The 20,123-nt window shown below is 52.0% G+C and overlaps 2 protein-coding genes across 2 annotated transcripts in view; both read right to left on the bottom strand.

The window, feature by feature from the left end:
* The window catches only part of GNB1L (G protein subunit beta 1 like), a 65,454-nt gene extending 46,708 nt beyond the window's left edge, over positions 1–18,746 (bottom strand). The window contains exon 1 of the mRNA XM_012454184.2: positions 18,686–18,746. The gene's annotated coding sequence lies outside the window, so the exon portion shown is untranslated. The remainder of the gene's footprint in view (positions 1–18,685) is intronic.
* RTL10 (retrotransposon Gag like 10) lies at positions 10,413–18,776 on the bottom strand. Its single transcript, XM_021673941.2, has 2 exons — positions 18,686–18,776; positions 10,413–16,713 (listed from the first exon to the last, which is right to left on the bottom strand). The coding sequence occupies exon 2, from the start codon at positions 16,492–16,494 to the stop codon at positions 15,400–15,402; it is 1,095 nt and encodes a 364-aa protein (XP_021529616.2). The 5' UTR covers positions 16,495–16,713; positions 18,686–18,776; the 3' UTR covers positions 10,413–15,399.
* Between the last annotated feature and the right edge of the window lie 1,347 nt (positions 18,777–20,123).

The raw sequence follows: 20,123 nt of genomic DNA, 5'->3' as shown, positions 1-20,123 counted from the left end.
AGAAGACCTGACTAATACTATCTACCTACTTGACCTAGGTGACATTTATAGAACATGCCACTCAGCAGAAAAAACACATTCTTCTTAAATGCACATGGAACACTCATCAAGGTAGGCCATATCCTAGGTCATAAAAGAAAACTTTAAAACTTTAAAAAATAAAATAAAATAAAAACTCACGCCTGCAATCCCGCCACTTTGGGAGGCCAAGGTGGGCAGATCATGAGATCAGGAGTTTGAGATCAGCCTGGCCAGCATGGTGAAGCCCCATCTCTACTAAAAATACAAAAAATTAGCCAGGCATGGTGGCGTGTGCCTATAATCCCAGCTACTCAGGAGGCTGAGGCAGGAGAATTGCTTGAACCCAGGAGGCAGAGGTTGCAGTGACCTGAGATCACACCACTGCATTCCAGCCTGAGTGACAGAGGGAGAGTCTGTCTCAAAAAAAAAAAAGTAAAAAACCCCACAAAGTATACAAAGTATGTTCTCTAAACATATGGAATTAAACTGGAAATCAATAATAGCAAGATAATAAAAATCTCCAAATATTTGGAAATTAAACAACACACTTTTTTTCTTTTTTTTCTTTTTTTTTTTTTTTTTGAGACAGAGTTTCGCTCTTGATACCCAGGCTGGAGTGCAATGGCGCGATCTCGGCTCACCGCAACCTCCGCCTCCTGGGTTCAGGCAATTCTCCTGCCTCAGCCTCCTGAGTAGCTGGGATTACAGGCACGCGCCACCGCGCCCAGCTAATTTTTTGTATTAGTAGAGACGGGGTTTCACCATGTTGACCAGGATGGTCTCGATCTTTTGACCTCGTGATCCACCTGCCTCGGCCTCCCAAAGTGCTGGGATTACAGGTTTGAGCCACCGCGCCTGGCCTTTTTTCTTTTTTGAGATGGAGTCTCACTCTGTCACCCAGGCTGGAGTGCAGCGGCGCGATTTCGGCTCCTGCAACCTCTGCCTCCTGGGTTCAAGCAATTCTCTGCCTCAGCCTCCCGAGCAGCTGGGATTACAAGCATGCACCACCGCACTGAGCTAATTTTTGTATTTTTAGTAGAGATGGGGTTTCACCGTCTTGGCCAGGCTGGTCTTGAACTCCTGACCTCATGATCTACCCGCCTTGGCCTCCCAAAGTGAACAACACTCCTTTATATAACCAATGGGTTCAAGAGGAAGTCTCAAGGGAAATTAGAAAATATCTAAACTAAATACAAATGAAAACACAGCATATCAAAACTTGTAGGATGCAGCTAAAACAGTGCTTAAAGGGAAATTTATAGCATTAAATACTTACATTAAACAAGAAGAAAGGTCTCCAAATCAATGAACTGGTTTCTGTCTTAGCATAACAGAAAAAGAAGAGCAAAATAAGCCCAAGGCAAGCAGAAAAAAAGAAGATTAGAGCAGAAATAAATGTTATAAAGCATAGTAAGACAAATGAGAAAATAAAGCAAGTGGTTGGTTCTTTAAAAAGATCAATAAAATTGATAAATCTCTAGCTGAACTGACAATAAAAAGAGAGAAGAGATATACAAGTTATAATAATTAAAGAAGGGTTATCACTACAGACACCAGAAATACTAAAAGGATAAGAAGGAAATACTATGAACAACTCAAATAAATTTGAGCTAAATAAACCTAGCTGAAATGAAAGTTGAAAGACACAGAATAGGTGAAGAAAGAGATGACCTGAATAGTCCTACATCAATTAAAGGAATCACATTTTTAGTTTAAATCCTTGGTAGGGGGTGGGATCAAAACCCCAGCCCACATGACTTTACTAGAAAATTCTACCAAACATTTAAAGAAAAAATAACAATATTCTACATATTTTTTTTCCCCAGAAAACAGAAAAAGAGAGAACATTTCCCAACTAATTTGATGAGGCTAGCACTACTCTAATCAGACAAAGACAGTACAAAGAGAAGAAAACCACAAACAAACATCTTTCATGAATATAGACATACAAGTCCTCAAACAAAATAATAGCTTGCTACTTAAATGTCAAGTTGGTGGGACAGGGGTCGGGGGGGCGGAGGGTGGAAACAGCAAATCTAATCCAACAATCCAACAGTGTAGAAAAAACACACTGGAGCCAACTGGCATTTATCTCAGGAACGTAAAGCTGATTCAATATTCAAAAATCAATCGATGTAAACTCTCACATTACCACTGAAGAAAAACCACGGGATCATATCAGTTAATATGGAAAAAGCATTGGGCAGAATTCAACATCCATTCATGATTTTAAAAAACTCTCAGAAACATAATCCGTAAGATAAAAAACACAAATTCACCTTCCACAAAATTAGAAACTTTTGCTCTTGGAAAAAGATTATTAAGAAAATGAAAAGACGATCTATACAGATGGGGAAAGTATTTTCAAATCATGTATCTGGCAAATAATTTATACGCCAAATATATCATTTTCAAAATCTACGAGGAAAACACACTTACAAAATAAAACAACTAAAAATGGACAACATATTTGAACAAACACTTCACCAAAGAAGATATGCAAATGGCAAATAAGGACATGAAAACATACTCAGCATCTTTAGTCACTAGGAAAATGTAAATTAAAACCACAATAAAATGCCATTACATACTTATCAGAATGGCTAAAACAGAAAAGACTGATCATTCCAGTTGCTGGAAAGCCTGTGAAGCAACTGAAACTTTTATACGCTGCTGACAGGATTATAAAATGGTACAACCACTTGGGAACAAAAACTGGTCCCATACTAGGGACAACCCAAATGCTCATCAACAGCAGAACAGAGGTATATCCACACGCAGATATATCTATCCTTGACAATGACAAAGTAGGAAGTACTGATACATGCTCTAATGTGAATGAATCTCAGGATGATCATGTCAGGTGAAAGAAGCCAGAAAAAGAGAGTAAAATCTGTGATTCTATTCATGCAAAATTCTAGAAGACATAAACCGACCTATAGTGACAGAAGTCAGATTAGAAGGAACCTGGAGAAGAGAGGTGCAGGGAGGAGGAAGGGAGGGGCATGCAGCAAGGCAGGAGGAGACTTTAGGCACAGTGGGTACGTTCATTGTCTAAGTGTGGGGATGGCGTCACAGAGGCTGCGCTTGTCAAACTGTCCATTTGAAATATGTACAGTTTACTGCATATGCAATTTAATTGCACAATCTATTTTCGTGCTCATTAAACGAAATGCAACAGCAAGTAAATACTCCAATTAAAAAGGCATAAAAGATTTGAGCAAACACTCCACCTAAAAAGATGTGCAAATAAATGCAAAAAGAAACTCAACATCATAGCCATTAGGGAAATGCAACTTGAACCCATAATGGAATACCACTACATACCTATTAGAATGGCTAAAATTCAGAAAAAAACTGACAAAACCAAGTGCTGGCAATACTGTGGAGCAACCGGAACCCTCCTATGCTGTTGGTGAGAATGCAAAATGGTACATGCACTCTGGAAAACAGTTTGGTAGTTTCTTATAAATTTTGTTTGTAAAGCAATAAAAAAAAGAAAAAAAAAACAAATTTTGTTTGTTTGTTTTGTTTTGTTTTGAGACAGAGTCTGACTCTGCTGCCAGGCTAAAGTGTAGTGGCGTGATCTCAGGTCACTGCAACCTCTGCCTCCCAGGTTCAAGTGATTCTCCTACCTCAGCCTCCTGAGTATCTGGGACTACAGGCGTGTGCCACCACACCCAGCTAACTTTTGTATTTTTAGTAGAGACAGGGTTTCACTTTGTTGGCCAGGCTGGTATCGACCTCCTGACTTCATGACTGCCTGCTTCGGCCTCCCAAAGTGTTGGGATTACAGGCGTGAGCCACCACATCCAGCCAGGTTTCTTATAAAATGAAATTAACATGTTGCCCAACAATTCTACTCCTAGATATGTATTCTAGAGAAGTGAAAACTTACAGGCAAACAAAAACCCATACAGGAATGTTTATAGTAGTTATAACTAACCACCCAAAACAGAAATGTGAAAAATATAATCTCCTAAAACAGAAAATAACCCAAACAACCATCCACAAATGAATGTAATACTATTCCTCAACAGAAAGGAACAAACTATTGATAAATACAACAACATGGGTGAATTTCCAAAGAACTGAGTAAAAGGCTACATACTATTTACATGGCATTCTGGAAAAGGCAAAAGTGTAGGTACAGAGGGCAGATCGGTGGCTGCCATGGGTCAGAAGGAGGGGGAGGGGATCCCTGCCAAAGGGCATCAAAAGGCAGAGTTTTGAGAGAATGAGCAGTTTTCCGTGTCCCTTTCTGGGGACCACCTCAAGATGAAAGGGAACCACGGCATTTCCAGCATGATGTCCTGCTTAGATTCTATTATAACAAGTCAGAACAAAACATGATAGACTAGGCCGGGCGTGGTGGCTCACGCCTGTAATCCCATCACTTTGGGAGGCTGAGGCAGGTGGATCACTTGGGGTCAGGAGTTCAAGGCCAGCCTGGCCAACACGTTGAAACCCCATCTCTACTAAAAATGCAAAAATTAGCCAGGCGTGGTGGCTTGTGCCTGTAATCCCAGCTACCGGGGTGGCTGAGGCAGGAGAATCGCTTGAACCCGCGAAGGGGAGATTGTAGTGAGCCAAAATCGCACCATTGCACTCCAGCCTGGGTGAAGAAGTGAGGCTCTGTCTCAAATAAATAAATAAAAGAAAATCCAGGAATGGATTTTGTGCTCTTCTTCCCAAAACCCATAAGCTTAGTCTAAATTGTGAAAAGAACATGGCAAAACCCAGTGGAGGAACATTCTACAAGAGCCTGAGCAGTGCGCCTCAACACTGTCAAAGTTATCAACCACGAGGAAAGTGTAAGAAGTTGTCATAGCCAGAGGAGCCTGGTGAGGCAGGAGAGCAAATGCTGTTTGGGGTTCTGGATGGGATCCTGCAACAGAGAAGGACATCAGGGCAAATTCTGGAACCCTGGATGAAGCCTGGACTTGGGTCTCTAACAACGCATCAATCCCAGTTCATTAGTCATGCACAGAGCAAGATGCTGACAGGAAAAAGCTCAGAAATGCCTCCATGCACAGGTTAACACACTCAGCCACTGCTCTTGGCCACAGTCTCACAGGTTATGTTTCAAATAAAATATATTGTACAAGATTTTTGTGCTTTTTTTTCTTGTGTGACAGTTAATGGTATTTAATTTACTACTAATGTATTATGAAAACAATGCCTGTTTAAAAGTTTGTGGCTTTGGAGTCAATTCTATCTCTAGTCAAGGTGACTTAAACAGACTTAATAAGCCTAGGTGACATAGCAAGACCCTCATCTCTATAAAAAAAAATTGTAAAAAATTAGCCAGCTATGGTGGTGCCCGCCTGTAGCCCCAGCTATTCTGGTGGCTGAGGCAGGAGGATCGCTTGAGCCCAGGAGGTTAAGGCTACAGTGAGCTATGATCACGCTACTGCACTCCAGCCTAGACTAGAGAGACCTATATCTAAAATAAATAAACAAACAAACAGACTTAATGACCATGGGTAACTGAAACTTCAGCAAAACTGTAGATGAGGTGGGAGCTAGTGTTATTATAAAATGCCCATGAGTCCATAGTGAGTGCTTCTCCCATTTCAAATAATTTACCCTCTTATATTTGCCCTAATATAAATTCCTCAACAGTGTCCCTGGTACAAGCTAGTAGTTATTTGGTTAAACAAATGAGCTGATGACTTTTATCATGACCATCATTATTTCCAGAAGGTGTCTTCTTTCTATGAAAGTAGAGCAGCCAGTGGGGAAAGAAAGAACACTGACCTAACCACTGTTGCCCTTCACCAGCCCGGCCCACCTAATTTCCCTATGAAGTAGCACAGCCGTTCTAAGAGGAAGATGTTGAATTGGCTGGTCTTCCAGGCCAGAGAGAACATGGCCAAGGCCATGAGGCCTAAGACAGGCACACAGATGGTATGGGCTCCCTCCCACCTCCTGCTCATCTGGCACCTCCCAGGCTATACCTGGAACCAGAAAGGTGCTCCCTGGACAGGCCTGTCCTGAGCAGAGGCCTTAGCATCATCCTCTGCCTCCCTGGGGAGGACAGACAGCAGTGAGGCCCAGAATCTCAGAACTGTCCCCTACAGTGCAGCCTCCGCCGGCGACCTTGCTCTCCCAAAAAGCCTCACACACCCCACTCCAAGAAGCTGCATCAGACACAGCTGTCCAGGCCAGTTCACTGGCATACATCTCAAAGTGCTGCTGCTTCAAACCAGGAAACTGAGGTCTAGTCACACCCTTCCCCATCTCTGAAATGCAGGGCGATCAGCGGGGAGTCAGTGGGGTCAGTCACAGAGACTAGCTCCCAACCCTTCTCAGTCACTGATGTTGTCTGCCCACCAAGGCTGTGGGGATCAGGACTGCTTCCACGGCCTTAGCTCTCGGCCCAGGACACGGGGCGGGGGGGGCGAGGCGGGGGGGGAGCAGCCTAATGAGTAACACCCAGGCCCCCAAGGAGTTGTCCTGCCATAAATAATGCCAAGGGCACATCCCCCTCCAAGAAGGCCAGACCTGCCTGAGAGGGCTGCTGAAAAGCTGCACTCTAGCTGCAAACAGGAAGGGATGAGCCTGCTCAGATGGTGAGGTCCCTATCCTGTTACCTGCCACTCATGGCCACAAAGGACCAGACACCCTTCTTGGGCCAAGGAAAACATGCTGCACTTCCCTGTTTGGATCCCTGGCTACCTGGGCCAGCTACTGGGGATACCAGGACTCTGCTGGTGTCACCTGGCCTGGGAAGGACCTGAGCAGCTCAAGCTGGCCACACGCCAGCCACAGCCCTGGCCACGGCCCCCACCTGCCCACGCCCATTGCAGCCCACTCCCTGTCCTGAGCGCGGGAAACAGGTATGCCAGCACTAACTCAAACTTCACAAAGAAACCATTTCTGGAATGGGGCTCCGTTTGGCGATTCGGAGTCAAAGGCGCACTTCATAGTTCCTTTCCAAATCCCGTGCATTGTCAGGCCCCATTCCCCTTTGAAGCCTCGCTGAGTGATTGAAGCGTCTACTTTCTGAGGGGCAGATAGCACAGGGCTGGTAATCTGACTCTAAGCCACGGGATAAAGGTAGTTTGTTTCCTCTCAGCCCGTCTGTCAACACCTCCTCAGTAATTAGCCCTAATTATTACAGAGGACCAGCCTCCCATTCGGTTATTAAATCAGAAATAGTATCACGGCTGGGCATCTGTCAACGCCCCGACTGGCGACCTTCGATTCATTGAATCCTCTGTCAGTATCCGCCTTTGGAAGCGCCCAGGCGGGCAGGGAGGCAGTGGCTTCAAAGATGCAGATCCCATGAAGAATTCCGGGGAGGCAGAGAAGCAGGGAGGGCAGGTGCCCAGCAACCCAGTGGTGAGGGGAAACTGGGCACCACCCCCTGGGCAGCAAGTGACAACCCGACCCCAGCCATTTCCTACCTCCCAGGGCTGACCGATGTCAGTCTCTCTGTGGCAGGGAATAGGTATGCCCCCAAAGAGCTCCTTCCCTTGGAGAAGGAAGCACCCCCAGGCCTGCATCAGGCACATCCGTCTCAGGGAGTGGCAGGCAGGCTGCAGCCTTGACTGACAGGTTGGCCTAAGGCCCAGCAAAACCCTGCACCAGCTCAGTGCAGGGAGGGGAACCTGAGCCCCGGCTGCCCAGAGCACTCGTAAGCTGGCAAATCTGCAAAGCAGAACTCAGATTCCAGCCGGAGACACGATTTCCATAGTGGGGCTCAGAGTGCTGCAGTCCCATAGGCCCCGGGGAAGGACAGCCACCCACCTCACTTCTGGGCCTCAATCTCTTCCCCATCCTAGAAAAATGGCCACTTGCGCTACCACAGGGGCCTTCTGCTCTGGCAAACACCTTCAGTCTGCTCCCCTAGGGGATGGCTGCCCCGCCAGCACAATTCACATCCTCAGGCCAGGAGCTGGGGCTGACCTCACCTCACTTGGGGCAGTGACCCAGGTCCCCCAGGGCTGGCCACCAGCATTCTCCAGAGGCTGAGACCCACAGTGCCCAACCCTACTGCCACCGGGAGCTCCTGGCCTGCGGTGAGCCAGTTGGGGCCCAGCATGGTGCCTACATGCCAACCCACACCAGGTCTGTGGCGCCCCTTCCAGACAGGACCCGCTGTGTATGAGGGAGGGCCCCAGAGACCAGTCACTTGTGCTGGGGACACAGACCATGTGGCGTGATTCGTTCCCAAGCAGAGGCGAGTAAGTTCCTCTCACCAGCCCACTGCAGCCTGTTCTTCTCTGAGGCACTGCCAGTCCTTTAGGTCCTTGTGTCCACCAAACACCACACTGGCAGAACCAGGCCCCACTGGGCCAGTGGGGGTGGGTCTCATGGAGACAAGGACATGGGTTCGTTTTCTTCCTTGGAAATGTCTGCAAGCCTCATGGCTGGGGCATGAGGAGTAACCTGCTGACCAGCCCCACAGCCAGCAGGGGCGCCAGGCAGGCGCTGAGGCTCAGACTTCTCCTTGGCACTGGGAGACAGGCTGCCCCAGCTGGACCAAGAGGAAATGCCAGCGTGAGGAGCCACCAGGCTGCAGGAGCAGGCAGGATGGGCAGGCGGGGTCTCTCTGTGAGCAGGCGTCTCACATTGTGGCTGGGGATGTCCATTGCCCCAGGAGTGGGTCCCAGGAGTCTGGCAAGATGGCAGGAAGGAAGCTTGACTTGGGCATTTTTAGCCAGCCTGCCCCAGGCACTTACGGACAGAGGCAGGAACCCAGCCAGCAGAGAGGACCGGCCTTTTTTCCTGGGATGAACACACGGAAAAGCTTGCTGCTTTACAGGAAGCGTAACATTCCTGTGCACCAGTCCAGCCTCTGCTTGGAGGCCATCCCAGCAGGGAGACAGACAAAGCTCATGGAGAGTGTGGGATGGGGACCAATCCCCTGGGGCTGCTGCCCCTGGCCTAGGGGAGGGACGTGCCCTGGGAACTTGGTTAGAGTTGGAGGAGAGGTCCCTAAGCATGCTGGAACTGACACTTTCTGACAGGGACTTGCCTGTGTGGCTCCTACTGTGGCAGAGGCCACCTTGAGTAAAAAGGGGAGGTCCCCCATCACACACAGAGGGTGGTGTGGCCAGATGTACGTCTCATCAACTCCCGACCACCCAGCTGTGTACAGTCGGCCGTGTACCTGCTTACACACGCGTGTCAGCAATGTGCTTGCCACACCCACATCCACAGACATGCAAATGAGGACAGAGGCCAGCCTCCTGCTCTCTCTGCCCTGTGGGGTGTCCTCATAGCCCACTCCATGGGTGCTGTGGGTGGACCCCTCACTGAGGGACCCCATGTGCACAGCCTATGATAAACAGTCCTAGCTCCACGACCCACAAACACTCCCCAGTTCCCTGCACTGTTCACACACACAGGTGAGGTGGGCAGTGCAGGCACAGCAGGGGCAGGGGAGTCACATGTCCTCTGCACCCAGCTGGCAGCCCTGCCAATGGAGACACAGAAGAATGTGGCAAGTACATGAGCACCTCCCATCCACAGGCCCCAGCCCTGTGCTGTGGGGTCCCTGAGGCAAGAAGGAAAGGAGTGGGTTAATGAGGGTACCCCAGAGGCCTGGGCTTGCCTCTGGCCAGCCCCCACCTACACACCATGACCCTGTAACAGAGATGATGTAGCCCAAAGAGAAACTAAGGGAGTGACAGGTCCTGCTGTCCAGAGAGCAGGCTTGGCCAGGCTGTCCAGTGACACGGCGCCCCCAAGGCCCACACCAGCAGAGTGTGAATGGTGCTGGGGCTAGGCAAGGGCCACGACACCATCCTCTCTGCCTCTGCATTTGTGATCCAATGTGTTTTAAATCTTGCCAAGACAGGCTTGGCGCGGTGGCTCATGCCTGTAATACCAGCACTTTGGGAGGCCGAGATGGGCAGATCACGAGGTCTGGAGTTCAAGACCAGCCTGGCCAACATTGTGAAACCCCATCTCTACTAAAAATACAAAAATTAGCCAGTCATGGTGGTGCACACTTGTAGCCCCAGCTACTTGGAAGGCTGAGGCAGAAGAATCGCTTGAACCCGGGAGGCGGAGTTTGCAGTAAGCCAAGATCAGGCCACTGCACTCCAGCCTGCGTGACAGAGAAAGACTCCATCTAAAAAGAAAAACACCAAAAACCTTACCAAGACAATTTGAAGAATGGGGACTTGGAGGGTTTCCCTATGAGATAATCAAGACTTATAAAGCTAGAATAAGTAGTAGGGGACAGATCGGAACAGAGAGTAGGTGGGTAGGCCAGGCACAGCCGTGGGTAGCTGCAGCCAGGCTGTGAGTTGCTACAGCCAGCAGCTGATGCTGGGGCAGGCTGGTGCCCTGTGGAAAAAGGTGAAATGGGATCCCCTGTCGGTCAGGATATAATAGGTTATGCTGTGGAAAACACAAGCCCCAAACTCAGTGGCTTCACACATCAAAAATTTATTTCTTGCTCATATTACACGTACATCGCAGTCGGCAGAGGGGCTCCACTCATTGCAGGCTCTCAAGGATGACAGTAGACCCCTCCCTCCCACCACAGTTACATTTACAGGTGCATTCGAGGTTGAATGTCAAAGGCAAAATGTTACAACCTAGAAATACAGGATAATGCTTCGTACTCCTAGGTAGAGAAAGATTTCTTAAGTGAGAAACAGAGTGTTGCATACAGCACAACTAGGCACTGCCCACTCAACAGCTGAGGCTTGGCTATCCAACACGCTTCAGTATGGCCCCAGAACCCAGGGCCTGGGGGACAGGCATGTGGAGACTGCAGAAGCCTGCTCAAGATAGCACTGTCAGGAACAGCAAAGACAAAACCAGAGAAGCCCATCTCGGGCACTGCTGTGGGCAGAACTGTGTCCCCTCAATATTATGTTCAAGTCCTAACCGCTAGTACTTCTATTTGAAGATGGAGTCTTTAAAGAGGTAATTCAGGGTTCGTTGAGTTCATGGGTAGGCCCTGATCTAACAGACTGGTGACGTCATGAGAGATTAGGACACAGACAGGGGCAGGACAAGAAGGTGGCCATCTGCAGGCCAAGGAGTCAGGCCTCAGGAGAAACCAACCCTGCCCACACTTTGATCTCAGTCTTCCAGCTCCAGAACCATGAGGAAATAAATGTCTGTTGTTTAAGCCCCTCGGCCTGTGGTCCTTTGTCAGGCAGCCCCAGCAGACAAACAGGTATGTTGCCCTGGGATGGACGCAGGCCATCCTCCCATCCTTAGCAGCAGCACCAACCAGTCCCGCATTGAGTGGCTGCTCATACTTCATACTGAGCACCCCAGCCCACAGGATGATCTGCTGCTCCTGTCCTATGGAACTCAGGTGTGGTTCTGTGGCTTCCTTTGGCCACAGAAATGCAAGTGGGGTGACACACATCACTTGTGGCCTGCTGTGGTCTTTCCCCTGCCTTAGTGAGCATGGAGAAATACGTCCAGGTAGGCTCTTGTCAGCACAGGTTTGACAGGCTCCATCCATGGTGGACACCAGGTGTGAGCAAGAAATAAGCAGTGTCAACTGTAGCACTACCGCTGGAGATCTTTGTTACTGCGGCACAATCTGGCTCATGCTGACTGATCCTGCAGGGTAACAGTTTTATTTGCCTTGCTCCTTTATTGCTGGATCTTTGGGCTTTTCCAGTTCTGCTGTTCAAAAAACAGTGACACCCACAAGGTGGGTGTCAGAGGTTGTGGGTGTCAGAGGGCCTAGAGCCCAGCCAAGGGAATGCATGGGCACCATTCTCATTCAAACCTTCTGACCACCCCATGATGAAAAACTATGTTCACAGCTCGAAAAGGTCAGGTAAGGACCCTCAGCTCATGAGGGGAGGGGAGGAGCCAAGGTCAACCTCCAGTCCCTGCTCTAAACTCCCATGTAGTGGCACCAAATCATGACCATCCCTGGCAAGAGCCTTCATGCACCTAGCAAGCAGTCACAGCATGTGTGTTCCTAGAACACACACCTTATGTGGTCAAATTGTAATATTGTATACTCCCACCAACAGTATGAGAAGGCCCACTTCTCCATACCTCCACAACTCTGGGCATCTACAACTTTTAAAATCCTGGAATCACAGGCCAAAAAAATTCACCCATATTTCCCTCTAGTACTTTCATAATTTTAACACTGAAATCTTTAATCCATCTAGAATACATACTGACATAAAGAGTGAGGCATGCACTTGGCTTTACTATTTTCCAGAGGGCCAACTGCTTTTACTTAATAATCCATTTTACCCTCATTAACTGGAAACACCTCTAGCATGTACTAAATCTCCCTATTTATTTGGCCCTGTTTCGAAGTTCTCTATTCTCTGCTCATCTGTCCACAACATCTAAGTATTTTAATTATTGTGGCTTTATAAAATATTCCAATATCCCATAGGACCTCATCCTTGGAACTTTTAAAGTTTTCCTTGGAGACAGGTACTTTAAACACCATCTCATAGCACCCATCATGTCCTATCTTCAGAAAATAAAATCTCCGGTATTTCCAAGGGAAGTGAGGGACAGACGCCATGATTGGAAAGCAGGGCCAGCACTATGGCCTGTCCCTGAGCACACCCAGCAAACCCTGCCAGGCTCTGTGGCTCCTGAGCACCCCCGCTTCGGGTCTGTCAGTGAGTGGGGGCCAGGAGAGACAAACAACCCAGGGAGAGCGCCTCCTCTCCTGGCCCTTGGTGCACCTCCCTCCCCAAGGAGCAGGAAAGCAGCTCTGTCATCTGTCTGTCTGAAAGCAGGTGCTGCAGCAGCTGGTAACAAAGCAACTCTGCAAGGGGCCGTGTGTACTGCCTGTCTGGAAGGCCATGCCGGAGCCCATCCTTGCCTCCACCCTACCTATGCAGGAAACCTGGACATCACCACTTTGAGACTCTGCTTTCCCTTCTAGAGAGAGCCCAACCACAATTAACAGGACCCATTTTACAAATTAAAAACCAGGTCACCTGGACTCTCCTGTGGGCTCTCAAGCCGGCGTAGGCTAATGCTGTGCGACTGGCCCTCAGACACATAACAGACCATAACTCACACATCCCCAGGAGCTGCCTGGGTTTCAAGAGCCGAAAAGACCCAAAGCCTCAGTAGGACAGAGTTCAGAAGAGAAGGCAGCAATCCCAGGCTGAAGGATCCACTTCAGGTCCACTAAAGGGAGATGGGAAGGTGGCCTGTCCAGAAGCCTGTGGGACGGGGTAAGGGTCAGCTGGGTGACTAGTCTGTCCATCACAGAGAGCAACTCTGGGTTCTGCTGCCAGACCCACAGGCAAGCCAGGCCACAGTGCACTGGAGGCAGGCATGGGGAAGCAGTCTGACCTGACCCCTTAGGCTGGGGCCTGAGTCATTGGATAGAGGGCAGCTGTGTGACCTGGCACAGAAGCAGGGGGCTGGGCCGGGATGTCCAGGACTTCCCACATCTGACCAGAATCAAGACTGAACACGGGTTTCTTCTGCCAGCTTACTTGCTTTGCTACAGGTGCTATATCCACTTTCTAACAATAGCTTCCCACCTATTTCCAAGGTTTCCAGCTGTTTTATCTACACGGTATTTGTGCCCTGAAATAACTCACACATAAAACCATCTGAACCCAGAGCCTTTTTTAGTGATAATTACCAAATAAAATAATCCCAACAATTTCTATTTTTCTAAGGTTTTTTTGTTTTGTTTTTGAGACAGAGTTTCGCTTTTGTTACCCAGGCTGGAGTACAATGGCACAGTCTCAGCTCACTGCAACCTCTGCCTCCCAGGTTCAAGCAGTTCTCCTGCCTCAGCCTCCCAAGTAGCTGGGATTACAGGCAAGCACCACTACACCTGGCTAATTTTGTATTTTTAATAGAGACGGGGTTTCTCCATGTTGGTCTGGCTGGTCTTGAACGCCCGACCTCAGGTGATCCACCTGCCATACAGGTGTGAGCCACTGTGCCCAGTCAGTTTCTGAGTAAGTTTAATCAGATGCTTGCTAATTAGTTTTTCCTAAAACAGTTGGCTGTATTTTCAATTCACATTTCTGCTTTTCCTTCCTACTTTTTAGGAAGGTGTTGTTTTATTGTTTTCACAATCATAAAACTGAAAGGGGCCTGAAATTCTTGTCCAAGCACCAAAGTGGGCACACAATGAACACACTGGGCGGCTGTACCTGCCCATCCTGTGGTAAACTTGGCTCCAGGAGCTTCCAAGCTCAGCTTCCGTAGAAAACCCCTCCTTGTGCAGAACAGGTCTTTCTTCATTCCAATCCTCTGGGCCTGGGGCCTCATAGCGCTGGATTGCTGCCTGGTCCTCACTTCACCTACAGCTCTCGGAAGTCAGTTCTCAGTTCTCCACCTGCCGAGCCACTCACCCCGACCTACTCAGCCCCAGCTCCTTCAATCAGACTCTTGGACCCTCAAATCCCCTGCTAGAAACCACATCTGCAATGCTGACCTGGAATGCTAATGACCAGGTCTCTGCTCCTGAGAGAATGGAAACAGGGACTCACTGGTAGGCAGCCACTGCACCACAGGCTCAGCCAGTAATCCAACACATGTTTAATGAGCACCAATTGTGTACCAAGCCACATTGCTGACTGACAGAGCCCCTGCCCTGGAGGGTCACAGTCTGCCGGGAGGAAGATCCAAGTCATTTACATCACTGGGGCTTAATTGCTGAATGGGCGATGCACAGAAGTGCGCAGGGGATGGCAGCACAGCAGCAGGGAAGAGGAAGCTGCTTCAGAACACCAGGCATGACTTAAACGCTAACAAAAGAAGGGAGAATGCCTGCAGCTGAGCTTAGCAAGGGGCTTGCATCCCATCTTCCTGCATCCCAACCTCCCAGCTGGCCAGGACTGCTGGTAAACCCACAGGAAACATCATTCTCTGCCAAGATGCCATCCCACTCATCCAGCAGAATCAAAGTTGCCACTTCCTCCAGGCAGCCTTCCTCACATTCCAGCTGGGACAGAAGTCACAGGGAGCAGAGATGGTGCGGTTACGAGGACACACAGAGACCCCAAACAGGAACCAGATCCCAACAGGGCAGATGTGGCAGACCCAGTTCAGTCCCAGCCAGTGTGGAAGACACCAAGGGGGGTGTTTTGTGGGGGTGGAGGTGACAAAGATGATGCAAGTATCTGCTGGGTGTTGATCTACAAAATGACCCCCTCGTGGGAGCAGGCCTGGGCGAGATGGCACTCCCAGGCGATGGGCAGGGACACAGCTGACAGCCAGCGGGAGCAAGGAAAGGGCACAGGGCAGAGGACGAGCTCTGCTGGGGTCGGGGGAGCTCAGGGCAAAGTCCAAAACAAGCACACCTTGCCCAGCTATGGGGCCATCTGAAATCATCTGGGGATGCCACTCTCCTCTGACAGGGGACTAAGGGGCTCTTGAGCCACACAGGCCACTTCATCACGAGGCGCAGCATTGTTTCCGCCTGAGTTGTGTTCAGAACCCAGGAGAAAGTGGTGGCTCTCCTGGGGTCTCCGGGGCCTCCACCACCTCCTGTGGGGTACCTGAGGATACCTCCTGGTCTCCCTCTGTCTCCGAAACCTCCTCCTCTATTTTCCGGGGTTTCAGATCCCCTGGGTGAGCTGGGTCTGGTCTCTGGGCAGGAGAATTAGCTGACTCCAACAGTCTAGGGACAGGTGTGGGGACTGCTTCCTCTGGCTGAGAGGAGGCTGGTTCCACAGGACCAGGCTTGGAGCTACATGCAGAACTGGGCAGGACTGGGGGCTCCCTGGGTCCAGGGGTGCTCTCCTTGGTCAGCTGCTGCTCGGGCAGAGCACTTCTGGATATAGAGCTGGACCTAGACACAGCAGGGGTGGCTATGGCGGCTGGTAAAGCCCTGGGGGCAGTACCCATGTTGAGTGCCAGGCCCTCCAAGAACCTAGCTAAGTATTGCCTCACCGCAGGCAGCTGAGGGGACACTGGCGGCCGGCTGGAGGCCAGGGGCAGGGGACAGGGAACCACCTCGTGGTACTCAGCAAAACTGTTTGGGTCTTGAACAACTTCCTTGAGATCCCGGCAGAAGAGCTCGTAATCGTCAGGTAGGGGCAGGTCCCCAACAAGGTAGGGGGCTGCCCAGGCCCGCGCTCGGCCTGTCAGGCGCCCGAGGATCTCGTAGACACGGCTGGTGTTGTCCTGATAGTGCTCGAAGCGGAAGGACATGTAATCGCCCAGTTGGGCCAAGAAACGGTCCAGTAGCCATGGGGAGCCATCAAAGGTGCCTGGGTCCGAGCCTGGCACCCAGCAGAAGTCCACCCTGCGGGGTCGGGGGCTGGGCATGCACCCAGCTTGAGGACCCCTTTCTGCGAGTTGACTGCCAGGAGCACCACTAGCTGTGCTCTTCTGCTCCATGATCATTCGCACACACACGGGGTCCCCACAGCAGGGCCGCTCAATCCAGGGATCCACAAGGGGGGTGCATGCCACCCCAGGAGAGGCCTGGTCCATCTGCTGCCATGGGTGTGCATTGGCATAATTGGCGGCTGCCCAGATGGGAACACGAGGGCCCTGCTGACGGCAACGGCCGCGAGGCATGCTGGGAGCAGAGGGGAGAAGAGAGGAGAGCCAGCACTGGGGGCAGGGTGTGTACAGACGTGGCTTGCACACACAACAGTACAGGGATGGCTGAACAGGGCGTGGCAGACCCGCACTGGTCCAGGCAAGTGCTGAGGATCAGGGAGCTGACAGCTGCAGCCTCAGGAGAGCTGAGAAGAGCTGAGGGACTGTCAGTCGCAGGCCACCATCCGAGGCAATCTGTCCAAAGACAAGGTGGGGAAGAGCAGGAACCAGACCTAACCATCACCACTGGACTGGCAGGAAGAGGCAGCAAGCGGGCAACCCTCTGGTACCCAACTAGGAGGTCTGAGTGGAAGGAGGGGCCCAGGGGACTGGCCTATGAGATCTGAGAAGGTGGGCAAATGCTGCCTATGACAATGCAAGGGCAAGGTGGAATGACAGCCGCTGTCAATTTCAGAAGAAAAGGCACCAGATCAGAACTGTCAGGGAATTTCAGGATAGCAGTAGTAGCCATCTTTTACTGAGTGCCCCTTTTGCGCCACCTCCCCCACATGAGGTTGGTACTAGTATTGTCTTTGAGGCACACATTGCTGAAGTACTCATCTGCAGCCACACACCAACCCATAAGTGACATAAGCAGTAGAAACTGGCTGGAGACCACAGCCTTAACCCCTATACAGCATACAGGCTATAAATTACATTTGTCTGCTGAGTAGGTTCTAGCTGCCCCCAAATCTCTGAACAACGCACAAACAGCATTGTCATTAGGTTCTTTTACATCCCAACACCAGGCACCCAGCAGGTTCTACCTGCATCCCTGACAGCAGCAGGGAGCCTGCTATTATCTGCTCCCTCTGGACCCCACGTGCTTTCCAAATTCACCTCTCACAACTGAGTGCCACCTGCAGGCAATGCCACCCCCACCCCTAAACACCACAGTCCCCATCCCAGTCACAGCCCAGTATCCCAGTTCCCCATTGTAAAATCCTGGAATCCCACTTGCTTTGTCTGCTCCCGCCACTCCAGTCACTTGTGCCCTGGGTCTGGGGAGTCTCAGTTTGATGGCTGAACCTGCCCCTTCTTCTCCACGCAGCAGTCACCTAGGAGGCTCCACAGCCAGCTGGCACAGTTCTCTTCGAGTACAAGGAGTCCTCCTCTGGGGGTCTCACACTCTCCAGCCTAACTCTAGCCCCCCCTCAGTCTCTGCAAACGGAGACCCACTCACGACCTCCATGAAACGCTCTGCTTCACCCTGCAAACAAACTCCACCGGCTCACTGGGAGCACAGGGCCTGCACACACCTTCATCCCAGGTCTCCTATCTGCTGGTCATCCCCCCTCAGGATGAGTTGGTTCAAGGACCTCCCAGGGTGGCCTGCAGCACTAGAACCTGCCAGGGCCACTGGCCCTACCTCCACCACCCAAACACTCTGGAACCCCTATGGTCTGACTCCCCTCTGGCGGGGGTGGGTGGGTCTTCACCTGAAAGCTCAGCCCTTAACCCAGGCTTCCCACCTTACTGTAAGATTATACTAAGGCCTGGGGGCAGCAAACCCACAGGACAGCACATGAGTGAGTCCAGTCCAGTCCCTCACTGCACTCTAAAAGAGCAGCGACCCCAATCCAGGGCCCAGCTCCTACCACCAGCCAAGTTTAGGTATCCAGATTACCTACAATGACCACACCCATGCCCAGGAGCCACAGTGTGCTACCCAGATCTCTGCCTTCCCTTCTTTCCAGTCCACCACCCTGCCCACTCATCTGCACACCTGTGTCCAATGGAGCCTGGGAGAAAGCTTCCCTGTGCCAGCCCGCCAGGTCTGCTTCAGCCTGAGCCTACCTAACGCTGGGCCGCACTCTCATCATTTTAAGAAGCTTAGCCCTCCCACGCCTATCAGTCTGTTGGTCTCCCTACTTCTCTCCCCACACTGCCTTGGCACAGGAGACTTTCGGCCCTGCTGAACTGCACGGCACTATCCTAAAGGAGCAGGTACCACGGCGCATGTGTACTTGCCCCTACAAGGCCAAAGGCAGCACCTGGAACGTTGGGGCGTTCTCTGCTCTGGGGAGACCCAGGGGTCCCAAGTACAAAACGTGCCCAAAGCCTTAAAGCAAGCTGAGTGCACACGACTGCACCGCCCGCCCCCCCAGCAACCGCCATGCAGGAAATACGAGCTCACAAGCCCCATGGCAATAAGACGCCCACCTACCAGCGGCTAGGCAAAGCGCCCGCGAAGAGGGTCCAGGGATCCGCAGCCAGAGACAGGGGAACGGGCCTCCCTCCGAGGGCGAGAGTCCAAGCGCCACCTAGAAAGTGGAGAACGAGATCGGCGGCCGTGAGGCCAGGCAAGGCGCGGGCGCGACCTCCCGAAACGGCGACAACGGCCCGAATGTCTCCAGGTGCCCCCACAAACCCCCGGCGCGGACCGAGAAACTGAGGCCCGCAGGCCTAAGGCACTGCGACCCAGGCTGGGGCTCTGAGTGCCCTTCCGGGAATCAGAAGTCGGGAAAAGACGGAGGGGCGCAGCTCCAGGCCCGCGCGCACGGAGTTCCAAGCCGGCTGCCGCGGCTCCCGCCTCCACACTGACCCTCCGGCAGGAGTTGGCGACGCAAGCTCCCAGCAGCGCCGCGCAGAGTCCACGGCCCGACTGCGTCGCGCAGCCACGCCTCCGGCGTGCGCGCGGCCGCTGTGTACGAACCCGCGCAGGCTCCCGACACGCCTCACGCGCGCCTCCCAGCTGGGCCGTGCACGCGCGCTCCTCCCGCCGCGCCTGCGCTGTGTGCCGTGTGGGCGCTGCCCCACAGGCGCTCCCGGTCCATTGCTGGCGTGTAGCGCCGCGCGGTGAGTGATGGGAGCGTCCATTCCCACGTCGCGCAGAGCGCCACCGGAGCAGGTGGGGCCGCGTGTGCAGGCGCGAGGCGGTTGGGCCAAAGCTTCCCCCATGAGTTCCAACGGGCGGTGCCCGGCGGTCCCTCAGATCCGGGAAATCTGCACCCGGCTGTGGCGTAGCCCTAGGGGCCGATGCTGCCTCAGCCCGCGGTTACTGCCCTGGCGTCAGCGGGACACTGTGGGGGCTGCTGGGCTTCGAGAGGGCTGCTGGGGGCCGGGCTAAGCCTGGGGGGCTGCAGCTGTCGTGGCGGGTGTGGGCATAGCGGGACTGCGGGGCCTCGTGAGCGCCCTGGAACGGCATGCCCGCGGAGTGCCTCTCACCACCCAGTGCCGGTGCTAGAAACCTCATTAGGGCCCGGTTCGACGTACCTGCGGCCCAGGCACCGGAGGCAGGGGGCAGGCAGGCCAAGAAGACCCTCCACTCCATGCCTAGGGGCTGCGGGCAGGGCTTCTGGGCCTCCTTGCTGTGGGTATAGGTGTGCTTCCTGACCCAGGCCGAGGCTGAACCCTGGCCGTGCCCAGCACAAGCCTGTGGAGTCAGCACTCAGACCCTCGAGGATGAAGTGGTGCTCTCCTCCCTTGCACGGGCCTCCCCACACCATCTCTCCTCGGCTTCACGGTGCCTGGAGAAGAGGTGGGAGAGGGTGCAGGCGCCCCAGCCCAGGACCTAATGCCTATGGGCCAAGGACCTGGATGCAGGCCAGGAGTCTTGGGGCCACGGGCAGCCAGCTGGATTCACCGGAAAGTGACGCTTCTAA

This window comes from Aotus nancymaae, unplaced genomic scaffold (genome assembly GCF_030222135.1).
Source record: "Aotus nancymaae isolate 86718 unplaced genomic scaffold, 86718_ANA_hifiasm-v0.15.2.pri h1tg000049l, whole genome shotgun sequence".
Taxonomy (NCBI): Eukaryota; Metazoa; Chordata; class Mammalia; order Primates; family Aotidae; genus Aotus; species Aotus nancymaae.
The sequence above is the reverse complement of the archived record's forward strand: the minus strand, read 5'-3'. Positions and strand labels throughout refer to the sequence as shown.